General features: G+C 39.6%; 2 protein-coding genes across 15 annotated transcripts in view; one reads left to right on the forward strand and one right to left on the reverse strand.

Moving 5' to 3' along the window:
• The first annotated feature begins 253 nt into the window (after positions 1-253).
• C21H17orf58 (chromosome 21 C17orf58 homolog) lies at positions 254-5,056 on the forward strand. Its single transcript, XM_033090814.1, has 3 exons — positions 254-383; positions 639-830; positions 1,675-5,056. Exons 2-3 carry the CDS (start codon positions 728-730, stop codon positions 1,863-1,865), a joined length of 294 nt encoding a protein of 97 aa, XP_032946705.1. The 5' UTR covers positions 254-383; positions 639-727; the 3' UTR covers positions 1,866-5,056.
• Positions 5,057-5,192: 136 nt separating this feature from the next.
• BPTF (bromodomain PHD finger transcription factor) overlaps positions 5,193-12,148 on the reverse strand; it is a 131,930-nt gene continuing 124,974 nt past the window's right edge. For 7 of the 14 annotated variants that reach the window (XM_033090808.1, XM_033090806.1, XM_033090807.1 and 4 more), the window contains one exon: positions 6,970-7,893. In XM_033090808.1, coding sequence (XP_032946699.1) covers positions 7,857-7,893 — 37 coding nt within the window. In that variant the 3' untranslated portion in view covers positions 6,970-7,856. Of the gene's footprint in view, positions 7,894-8,366; positions 8,692-12,148 lie in introns of those variants that run through there. The other 7 variants (XM_033090813.1, XM_033090812.1, XM_033090809.1 and 4 more) reach the window with 4 other exon arrangements.

A 12,148-nucleotide genomic window follows, 5' to 3' on the forward strand; every position in this document is an offset into this window, starting at 1 on the left:
AGCCTGGTCGGACCCGCGGCGCCGGAAGCCCCCACCGCCCGCCGAGAACCGGGCCGGCTTCCGGGAGGCCGCGCGCGCGCCCGCCGGCCCGCCGAGCCCGCGCCTCCCGCAGTCCGAGAACCGCGCGTCACCGCACCGCGTGCCTGCGCTGGAGGACACATCGCGGCGCGCGCGCGCCCGGGCCCTGCGCTTCCCAGCCGCGCGGCCGCCTGCGCGCGCCGCCGCCGCACTGGCTCACCCAAACCGGCCGCGCGCCGCCGCGCCGCCACCGCCGCCGCGTCTCAGCCCGCCGCGGAGGGACACAGAGCCCGGCGCCGAGCCCTGCGCGCGCGCCTGCGGGGCGGACCTGGACGAGCGCGAGTCCTACTGCGCGAGCGAATTCGGTGAGCCCCGCCCCGCAGCTCCTCCCGGGCTCGGGCTGCAGAGCCCACCCAGGCCGCCGGGCGAGCCCTTCCGAGCCGAGAGCGCCCGGCTGTGTTCGCGGACACCCTAAGCCAAACTCTAGAGACACCCACCCACTCGATCCTGCAGGCCCCACACCCGTGTGGACTATGTCGTGATGTGTTAAAAACGCACTGGGGAAAGAAAGAGGAAATGAGCGTTATGCATTTCTCCAAACTCTTTGTTTTTGAAAGCAGCAGTGAACGGAATCGTGCATGATGTGGACGTGCTCAGCACAGGGATCCAGCTGGTGACTCTGCTGGTGGACCGGGACGGGCTGTACAAGATGAACCGCCTGTACATCACTCCGGACGGGTTTTTCTTCCGAGTCCACATATTAGCCCTAGACTCCTCCAGTTGCAATAAGCCATGTCCAGAATTTAAACCTGGTATTGAAACTGATCTGACCACCTTTCCATATGTACTTTATGTCATCATTTGTAACTTGGGTGCCACAGCTCGGTCTCAATTGGTCACCCCAGTACCTTTTTTTGGTAGAGGGGTATTCGAAAATGAATAGATTTTAGATGACAGATATTTCGGCCACTGTGATTTAAGCTGCATCAGCCCCCCCACTCCCGCGCCTCCGATTAAAGGTGAGAATAGCACAGACTGGCACGAAGCAGGCACTCAGGAAATACTGCTCGATAAACGGAGTGCGTGATGAAACACCGTTGCCAGAAGAGATGCATAAGGGGTTCTGTTTAAACTGAGTTTATGTCATGGGGGCGGGGAATGTCAGATACCCACTTCCACGTCTTTCTAGAGATGTGCTCTGGAAAATCCTGCTGATACTTGTGATTAGGACCTCTGCTCTCTAATGTTTATTAACAGGCTGATGATGCTTATCTTCTAAAGCAGGGGTGTCCAAACTTTTTTCAACGTTTTTTACCAAGGGCCACATGCAGTAAAATACAGACAGCCGGGCAACTCACTCGAGGTGAAGTACGTGCTGCCTCACCTGGTTTAAGTAAACTAAACGTATTTTTGGAATTTGCTGCGGGCCAATTAACGATGGATTGTGGACCACAGTTGGCCCGCAGGCCGCAGTTTGGACACCCCTGTTCTAAAGGTTCCCTAGACTGTTTCCACTTGTTTTCTGAGGGATAAATGTCTGAGATTCAAGATAATAGTAAATTCAAGCTCAGGCATTTCTGAAAGCTCTTACATTTTCTTGTTTTGTGGCATTTAAAAGACACTATGAATTTACATTTTTTTTTTTTTTTTTTTCAGGCAGCAGGTATATTGTGATGGGCCACATCTACCATAAGAGACGGCAGTTCCCTACAGCTCTGCTCCAGGTCCTAAGAGGGCGCCTCCGACCAGGAGATGGGCTGCTCTGGGGCGGCAGCAGCTATGTGAACAGGTTTAACCGAAAAAGGGATGGGCAAGTTCAAGGTGCAGTTCACACCCAGTGCATTTGAATTGTGCCATCCTGGCATTTCTGGATCATGAGAGACTTGGAATTCAGCAACAAGATGGGAAAGATCTATCTTCATGTTAACGGGATCTTCTTTTAGAATAGGGCCCAACGCTCATTTAGGAACTAGCTGCATAGTTCCAACTCTAATCTTGAAGTTCTCACTTTATTTGCAAAATGCTTCTTAAATTGTATGGTTCTGAGCTCTGTGACAAAGTTATTCAACTATAGCACCAGTTATGCACACAGCTAACTGACCTGTCCGGTTAACAGATCACTGCTTCATGTGGTTTATTTTTAATTATTTTAATTTAAATACATTCTTCAGTAGAAATAGTTCACAAAAACATTTCCTTGATTTTATATACAACTTTGAATAGTTTATATCACGTATCAAAGCAAATTTTATACCCAAACCATCACATTTAAAATTCTGTACATAACAGTAAGTGCACTAGTCAGACATGTATGAAATGTCATATAGATCCAACACTAGGGTCAGAACCCAAGACAAGTTATAAAGTTTTACACTTCAAGAATACTAAAGGGCTTAATTCAAGCAAAATATTTTTTCAACAAGTGTTTCTGATGTACCAAAATGTAAGATATAGTTTATTTTCATGTCTCCCTGCTCCTGAAAACGTATGTTTTGTGCCGAACTGGCAGCTATCCCAATGCTAAACATATTCTGGGTGTATCTGATGTCATTTTTCTAGTAAGACCAAGTATCATGTTTGTGTTTGTAAAGCAGTAAATCTTGCCTTGAAATCAGATCTTGGATGCACCTGGTTTTTTTAGCCTCACTGAGCCCCAAAGGTTTGGGAAAAAGCCTTTCTCAAACTTACTCCAAAAACCCTGGAACCAATATTCAATGACAGCTTGCAAGCATGTGAATTTTAAGCGTTTTCCAGTTGGTTTGAAAAAGGATTAATCACTAGCTGAATTTAATATTGATCTTATACTTGACTCTACAGATATTAACAATTTTTTTCAGAAGACCAAGCTGTACAAGTTTATTTGAAACACTGTGAATAGAGACACTGATAATCTATGGTTGAAGATTACGGCCTAAAGAAAGATAAAAAGAACTGCACTGAAGAGAGAAAAACAGCCTATGTGGTCTTAAAGGAGATGCACTCAGGCACGTGCCTTTAGCCTGTAATGGCACACAGTCTTTAATGGCCATACAGAAGCAATGAATATACCTAAAGGAGGCCAGGACAGGATCCAGCAATAGCCTAAGATATAACATCTGATTGTAATGGGAGATACTGTTATCTTATTTACCCAAACAGGAGGCCAAGAGGTAAAATAAAAGTTGAGAGGTTCTGACTATTCTGTGGTTAAAGCATTACTGAGGGATTTTTAGAGAATTTTCCAAAAATGATTCTTGCCTAAACTTATTAGAATTGCTTCTTGGGAAATCAGCGACATTATTACACAAACTATCAACAGCAGAGGATGCAGCAAGTGAAGAGCTTCTGGGTTAGTTTTTCTTACGATAAAAATTAACTCAAATGTAAGTAGCACCAGTCACAAAAGTCAAAGCCAAATTTTCAAATGTGACAAGGCTAAGTGGTAACCTTGAGTAACATGGAAAATAAAATGGCCAAACGGGTAAATTATTGGTTGGATGGTCAGATGTTTGAGCATGAAGAGTAGAGTTAGAAATAACTCTGGTTTAAAAGGGAGGGGGGAAATCACTTTTATAATACATAGCCGGAGGGTTAGGGTTTGATTAGACTGATTTGATAATAACTCAAGTTTCTGAGTTTTGGAAACACAAAGTGCCCAAACTGCGTGATCTGTGTGACGCTTGGCCATACAGTTAATATGTACACCCCAGCACACACAAGCAGGCCAGCTTTTTAACAACTTCCTCGTTAAAATGCAGGCCATCCTTTAAGACCAGGTTTGCAATGAAAGTCGATAGAGGCTCAGAGGTAGAGCCGTGGTGGGTGTGGGGCCGTGCACAGGAGGCAACGAACAACGGGCTGGGAACTCCAGGTTAGCAAAAGAGGTGAAGAATCTGCTTTTTCAATATTCAGTCAGTACCTTGGATACCACCTTGAATATTATGGACAAATTTTATTAGCAAATTCATTGTAGTTCCTAATCCTTCTGTCCTACTGTACTTAGCACATGGGTTTGTTAGGCTCCAAAGTAAGGACTCTGCACACCTAACAGTCCCTCATCAAGAAAATATTCAGTTGCCTTTGAGAGGAACTCATTAGCCTCTCCCCTTTGAATTAAGCTGCTAGAATTCGACAACAAAAAAGTACTTGTTTTTCTTTTGGTAGGGAAAGGTCTATAAAACGTACACACTTTGTTTTTGGTACTAGCTTGTCACTGTCTTTTAAAGGTATCATTTGGCATTGTTTATCTCTCTCTTAAAATCATTTTTAAGGTGGATCAAACACACGTATATGCAAACACCTAAAAACTGACCTGACACCTATAATGCACAACCCAACTTCAGGAACAGGACTTTATCATTTAAAATATATGGCTTATTTCTTCAGTTGAATTTGGTCCAAGTGGGATGAAGTGGGGTGTTATCTTCTAAGAACTGTCTTTTTTGGTATCTTATTCTAAGTATCTGGAAGTACCTCTGAAGATTTCAAATTATTAAAAATACTTCTCAGCTGGCTCTGTCTCCGCCAAGTACTTATAAAAACATCACTTTGCCCATGAGATAACACCATTCTCATTTTAAGGACTAGAAAGCTAAGACTTACGGGTAATAGCCTCAATTATGAAAAGGGTGAGTGCTGCAATAAGTCTGTAAGTGCAGATTTAAAAGGTCACCAGGCTGGCTCTTGATTATGAGAAACACACAAAGATGCAGGGAGTTTGCCTAACAGAAATCAAGAGAAATAGGGAAAGAACTTTTATTTGCAGATTCTAGGAAGGTAGATGACAAACAACAGTAAATGTCAGTGTCTGTAAATAACACTCCAGGCCATTTCGATTATCAAAAGGTAATTGTTTTACTTTAGAAAATAGCTCCAAAAACTCGTTTTTTTTAAACCCACTGCAGGATATTAACAAATACAAATCCTGCAGAATTTGGATAGGAGAAAAAAAAGCCTTACCAATATTATGAAAATACTTATGAAATATTGTGTTTCCCTGAAAAGAAGACCTAGCTGGACAATCAGCTCTAATGTGTCCTTTGGAGCAAACATTAATATAAGACCGGGTATTATATTAATATTATATTATTATTATATTATATAAGACCCGGTCTTATTTTACTATGAGACCTATAGTAAAGGTCTTATACTATAAGGTCTTATAGTAAAATAAGACCGGGTCTTATATTAATTTTTGCTCCAAAAGACGCATTAGAGCTGATGGTCCGGCTAGATCTTATTTTCCGGGAAACGCAGTAGTTTAAGGATTGTTAATTTGGCAGATGAAACACAACAAGCATTGAAAATACCTTTAGCAAAGGAAATCCAGTAATGCAAATTATTTACAAGCCCAAAGACTGAGTAGAAAAATCCTAACAGTATCACAAATGTGCATTCTACTTCTTGGATTATTGAAAGCAAAATAGCTGTAATATGTGTCTTTTATTGAATAGCAGAAGCTTGTCGAAGTATACTCATAGAAAAGCAGCTTTGGAAACTCCTTACGTGTTATAAGAATGTATGTTTTTCAAAAATTACTTTTGGAAGACTAAAGCTCCGTAGTTGATAAAACTATAAAATGTCTATGTATTTATATGGTGATAGAAATTGCAAAACTTTGTAATATTAAATACACATATGAAATTAACATCTTCCTGGACAGAGGATTACCATAAAATTTACCTTTTTTTGTACAATCTGGCAAGGCCAACAGCTACAGAAAATATATCAACCAACCACTGTTTCATTAGAAACTGCACCAAATCCAATGTCAAAAACATTACTTTATTTTTCTAGGATGAAATGTCCTATTACGTACAAAAAGAATAGCTGTTTAGAATTTGCCACAATCTGTTAAAAACATAGCAATCTATTGCCTACAGGTAGGAAAGTTCTTGCCGCAACAAGTTTTAAATGATTAAGCCCATATATATCTATATATATATGAATAAATAGTACAGAAATACTGTGATGTGATGAGATGCAGAATAATTTTATAATTCATTAAAATGTAGCATTCTTGCATCAGCACAGTGCATACAATATGTAACATTTTTCAAAAAGTAAAAGGACAAAATAACCTATATTTGACTACTTCCATGTTAATATTTTAAGCAAAAACGGTTTCCATGTTTTCATATTGAGCAATTAATCTCTTTAGTTTGTAAGCATAGGTTTAAGTGACATTTTTATGTACAAAAATGGGCTTCCTTAGATAAAAACACAGAATAACCTGTACACCTGAGCCTGTAATAAGAAAGAATTGGGAACTGTAGCAATATCTTTCTTTTGAGAAACTATGGTCTGGGAAAGGTTTTGCATAGCAGGGTGATATTAAACAGAAGGAAACTTTTTAAAAACAATAATTAGGTAAATTCCAGAACTTGGCAGGACAAAGCTAATATGAATTAGTGCAAAATCTAGTCAAATTTTCGCAAAGCTGCATAAACCAACCGTGGAAGATCTTCTAGAAGCTATTATTACAATGCCGTAATACAAGTGTAAGGTTAGAACACTGAAAGGAAAAACATGCAAAATACACCCTCCTCCATTGTTTCCATCTTTTTTCCTACTGCTTACACCACTTTTCCTTAGTGGAAAAATACCCAAAACAACACAACCAACAAAAAATACAAAAAAAGATGATGTCATCTAAAAAAATGCCCTTCATAAAATATAAGTAGCTAACTGTTCATTTGCCTGGTAGCATATAATACACAGGTGAAGGCAATGTCTGTTTTGTCACATTATCTTTTTCACTAGTACGATCAATTGATACAACAGGACTAGCACCCCTGAAGATTTTTCTTTGACGTGATGACAATGGGCTGGGCATTGTAAACTGAAGGGCCACTAATATCCTGGACAAATCCAGGTCCCATTAGATTCTTCTGCCTTTTATTTACCTTGCAGCCCTCCCTTTCCCCTTAAAGGCTTACAGATAATCATTAGCGCACATTCAAAGACACCATCTGTGGGAGAAAAATGATCTCCATTTATTTTGTTTCATATACATCCATAGTTGAATTTTAATACAAAAAGAAAAAAATTAGAATCTGACAAATGTTTACAAACAAGATACTTTCAAATAGATTTTACTCATTTTAGCCTGGTGCAGAGTAAATGACAAATTGTACTGTTATATTCAAGGCAAGAGAGTCTGTAGTCCAGGACCACTTAGCCCAACCTTTATGCAAGCTTAATTTTTATCTATCATGAACAATGAACGCATTGTTGATTCCCAGTTGTGTGTGTGTGTGTGTGTGTGTGTGTGCACATGTGTACATAGCAGCTCCTTTCATAGAAAGAAAAGACATCTAGAGGTCGTCTTGTACTTTTACCTACAGGAATCATGATAAGATACAGAATGGATTACATGTAACCGGGGCTGAATTTTATAAGAAAAAATAATTAGCTGACAAATGAGGGCAGCAATAAAAAAGCGTCTTTTTTGCAACAATAAATAAATACAGTCAAAAGTTTTCTGTGAGACTCTAAACCAGCTTCTTCACTGAAGAGCAGACGTGGCATTTCCATGGAGTTACACTTGACCCCATATTATCTTTTTTTCTTGCTTCCTTTTTTCTTTTTTTTTTCAATAAACAAAGTTTTCCCGCTTCTGCCACAACAATAAAACCATTTGATCTTGACAAGATAATGGTGTCGTTGACTTTGCTTTTCCCTTGTCCGTTGGACAAAATTGGTCAAGAATATAATTGGACTGTTATGACCAATAAAAACGAAGTTTAGGTCAAGTCTTGTCAGGATAACCTGACTAAAAACATCTGGCTCCTTAATTTAAAATAGTTCAGACAACCAGATTCTTGCTGTGTTTTATGTTTAGGTTAACACGCTGAACTTTAAGAAGCTGTAGACTGCAGTTTGTTGTTATGAGACCTACAGAATACAGAAAAAAGGGAACAATTAAGCACCCTTCATTTGCGAAAATAATGATGCTCTTTACGTGGATGCCAAGGTCAGTCTGTCTGGGGGAAGCAGCCATGTTCTTTCACATTTATCCTTGCTGAGCACATGTATGAGAACCGGAATTTTTTAACCTATAATATTAAAAATCTTCACTGTACACTAAACATGATAGTTCACTGAAAAAAAGCCAATATTAAAAATATATATGTGTTTAATAAAAATTACATTCTTAGCCAAAGGGACAAATAGAGACATTTACAGAAGCATTACCATTGTGGTAAAAGGCGTGTGTGTGTGTGTGTGTGTGTGTGTGTGTGTGTACACGCGCACACACAAGTGCACGCGTATTTACATTGATTTGAGGACTATGAAGAAAAAATGTTAAAAGAAGAGAAATAGCAGTATTAAAATCACATTTTTCTATTAAAATCCAGAAAGTCTCCTTTCTAGTTTCACAGTTTTATTCACAATTTTCGTTAGTAAACCAAATTACTGTACAGTTACCAGGACTGACTCGAAGTACTTTCTACGGCAATGGTGTATATACAGGATTTTAGGAGTTTACAATTCTTATATACATTTTTCAACATGGCTGCTAGAATAAATTGTTTATTACTATACATCTTTTTTTAACATTAAAAAATTATATTAACTAATCTGAACTTGGGGGGGCAATTTTGAATTAGGTAATCACATGGTACAATAAAAGAGTGACCCCAACATCCAGTTTTGATTCCAGTTAAAAATTCAGACTAAAGATATCACAATCTGTAAGAAAAGAAAGAACATGGATGGTATAAATGATGAATTATAACAAAGTACAGTAATGAAAATAATTTGCAAATAATGCTGGAGATCATAAATTAAAAGTGGGGCAAATATGGCCAAGGAAATACTGGAAATCCATGAATAAATCAAATTTCAATGATGGGCTACACGTTTCATTCTGCCTTCAATCTGGAAATCAACAAAAATTCCCTAACACCTCCTCAATTTTATTTAAGTAGAATTGAGCAAACTTCTCAACTGGCTCCCATGTTCTGTAATGGGAACTATGTAAACTGGAACATAGGCAAAAGCTGCATGAGATAGATAAGCCGGTGGCGAGCTCTCCAGTGGCCCCTCTGCTGGGCAGACCCAGCATCCAGGCCTCCCCCGCCCCTCCCCCAACTTTGGTTTGCACAGGCCCACAGGAGCTGTCCTCTCCTTGAACAGCAGCTGCCACTTCCACTCAGGGTTCTGCCTGCAAGCTTGGCAGCAGGGCGGGTCTCAAACCCCCAGCTTCCACCTCAATTACCAAAGACTAGAGCCTTTCCAATTGAAAAAAAAAAAAGGAATTAAAAAAATTTAATCGGAGTAACTGCAGGAGGTATAAATCAGAAAGCATGAGAGGCTAGTGAGTTGTGGTCCTCTGACCTGTCTTAACCTGAGGTCCAGACTCTCTAGGATCAATGACTTTTTGACATTTCAGTTCTTAGGTAGTTAGATTTATTGCACTGCTGTTTCTTGTTTTATCAATTTTATAGTTTAAAAATCTGTTATGGCAAAACAGAGCTCACGTAACCATTTCCCTTCTTGAGTCCAGGTTTTATTTCCCTATAATTTTAAATTAAATCTTTCTATGCTTTGTCTACAGGCTGATTCTAAAAGTTGAAAATCAATGTAGTATTTACATTATTATGACTATGTAAATACTTCTCCCTGCAGCACTCACTCCTTTGCTAAGAGGGCATTCTCAGCATTCCTACACAACCTTTTGTTTTTCATAGTTTCCAATTGCCTTTCATTTTTTCCCCTTACAGTCTTAAACAAATTATCTTTTTTCCCCCAGACACCTCCCTCAGAAGAGTGCTCCATTCTCCTCCAATTTGGGCTGCTTGCTGTACAGCCCTGCCATGCAAATGTCACCTTGGGCCAGAGTAATTCCCACTGCTGTCTTGAATCTCGTTTCCTGGATCCAAGTTCTTGTTTTCTTGATTTGCTTATTTTGCTAATGTACATCTTAAAATAACTTGCTAAGAAAGGATGCATGGGAAGGAGGCCCTGAGTCCTTACGTGACTAAAAATGTATTTATTCTGCCTCTGTTTTATTGTTTGGCTGGACAAAGACTTCTTGGCTGAAAAATTTTCCTCAAACTTTTGGATTTATTTCTAGCATTCCATGTTGCTAGAGAAAAGTCTGATATTGTCTAATTCTCACTGGCTGTCTGTTTTATCCTCTTTGGAAGCTCTCAGAAGAGCTTCTTTTATCCTTGGCACCTGGAAATTTTACAGTGATGTATATGAGGGGTGGAGCTGTTTCCATTTGTCCAGCTGGCTTATTATGTTTGTTTGTCAATTGTCCTCATCATCCCACATACCCCTGGCCCCTCTGCCCTGTTTCCCTAGGCCACAAAAAAGTAAGCTCCACAGAGAGCAGGAGCCTGATTTTATTCACTGCTATATGCAATATCTGACACACAGCAGGGTCTCTGCCATATGCTGAAGGAATTAATTTGTTTTTCTTGGATTTGAAGTCTTGTGACTCTCATCAGCTCAGGAAATTTTTCTTATATTAGTCTTTTGATAACTTCCTCTCCTCTGTCTTTCTATTCTTTCTGGAATTTCCATTAAGTGAATACTGAGTACTTTAAAACATTTTTTCTTTCATATTTTTCATCTCATCTTTCTGTTCTTTACACTGAGCGAGTTCCTTGATTTTAACTTTCACTGCTTGCAATCAGTTTAAATTTTTTCCAATCACTCCTTCTTTTTCTCAGATTGTTCTTTATTCCTAATATCATGTTCACATTTTTTAGATGCAATTATCTTCTAACATTTCTCTCGGGCCGTGATTTAGAGGATTGTTTTGTTTTTTTTAAAGTTCTCTGTTTTCTCTGGAATCCATTTTTCTGCTACACGTTGTTGGCCTTTCTCTTTCACACTGCAGGCTTTCCTTACATATCTGGCTGTCTGTTCACATTTAAGAAGAGTAAGTTAACACACTAGATAGGTGCCTGGAGTGTGTGTGTGTGTGTAAGACATACTGACTGGCAGGTTTTGCTTTACATCATGATTTCTCAATCTCAGTATAGACTGACACTTTGGGGCTAGATCATTCTCTGTTGTAGGGGGCTATCCTATGCATAGTAGGAGGTTTAGTAGCATATCTGGTCTCTACCTACTAGATGCCAGTATCACTTCCTAGTTCCAAGTGTGACAGAAAAAAAAAAGTTTCCAGGCATTGCTAAATATCCCTTGGGGGCAGGGGGTGGACAAGTTATCCCTGTTGAGAGCCCCAAGTTTAGAATAAGGCAGCTGGAGACCTGGCCCTTCAGAGGTCAGGGGACTTTACTCTGGGTTCAATTTTCTTCTGTCTACTCTAGTTCTTTGCAGACAGTTTATCCTTTTCTTTAGAGAACCCTGTTCTGTGTTCTTCCAGTTCTTCAGGCTTCCTATACAGGTCTGCACACAGGGGTTTGGGAAGGTGACTAGCTCATATATACAGATGGTCCCTAACTTATCATTCAACTTACGATTTTTCAACTTTATGATGGTGTGGAAGCAATATGCATTCAGTAGAAATGGGTTAGGCTAAGCTATGATGTTCAGTAGGTCGGGTGTATTAAATGCATTTTTAACTTAACAATATTTTCAATTTACAATGAATGGGTTTATCTGGACATAATCCCATCATCAGTTGTGTAGCATCTATATAGATCTTCAGTTAATCCGTCCCTTTTCCTTTTCCCTTGCCTATTTTATTTCCAAATCTCCGTTTTGGAGGCTTTTGAGGGTTCTACTGAACAGGAAGCTGTCACCTCTGCTGAAGAGCCCTCGAGAGGGAGGCTGGGCTGTGGCTCGCCAGGCTTCATTAATCCACCCTCTTCCATCTGCTTACTGTATTCCAGAACTGGTTGAAATCTCATTAGCTAACTTGTACCATATTCTTTTCACTATTCTAAGCTTGTCCCTTTATTATTATTTTCCTGGTGATTCTAGCATATTGAGTAAGTTCTCTTCCATTTTAAGTTTTACAGCCAATGGGTTAACAGATAGGGTATGATAAAAATGGGAAAACTTTCGAGATTTTGTAAAGCTTTTTGGTTCTTGGGCCGATAGCCTCACTGCCTCCATACCTGCTTTCCTTCCTTCCTTGCCTCCAGTTTTTGATTCTTTTGCTGAGAAGATAATTGGATACTTCGGTTGGGCTTGTTCTTAACTCTTAGTTTACGTAAACTGACTC

This window comes from Rhinolophus ferrumequinum, chromosome 21 (genome assembly GCF_004115265.2).
Source record: "Rhinolophus ferrumequinum isolate MPI-CBG mRhiFer1 chromosome 21, mRhiFer1_v1.p, whole genome shotgun sequence".
NCBI lineage: Eukaryota > Metazoa > Chordata > Mammalia > Chiroptera > Rhinolophidae > Rhinolophus > Rhinolophus ferrumequinum.

What these genes read in the sequence shown, in the direction of transcription:
- C21H17orf58 (XM_033090814.1), top strand. Translation starts at nt 728, where the DNA reads ATGAACCGCCTGTACATCACTCCGGACGGGTTTTTCTTCCGAGTCCAC. An exon ending in ATGTCCAGAATTTAAACCTG is followed by an intron (nt 831 to 1,674) that starts GTATTGAAACTG and finishes TTTTTTTTTCAG; the next exon opens with GCAGCAGGTATATTGTGATG.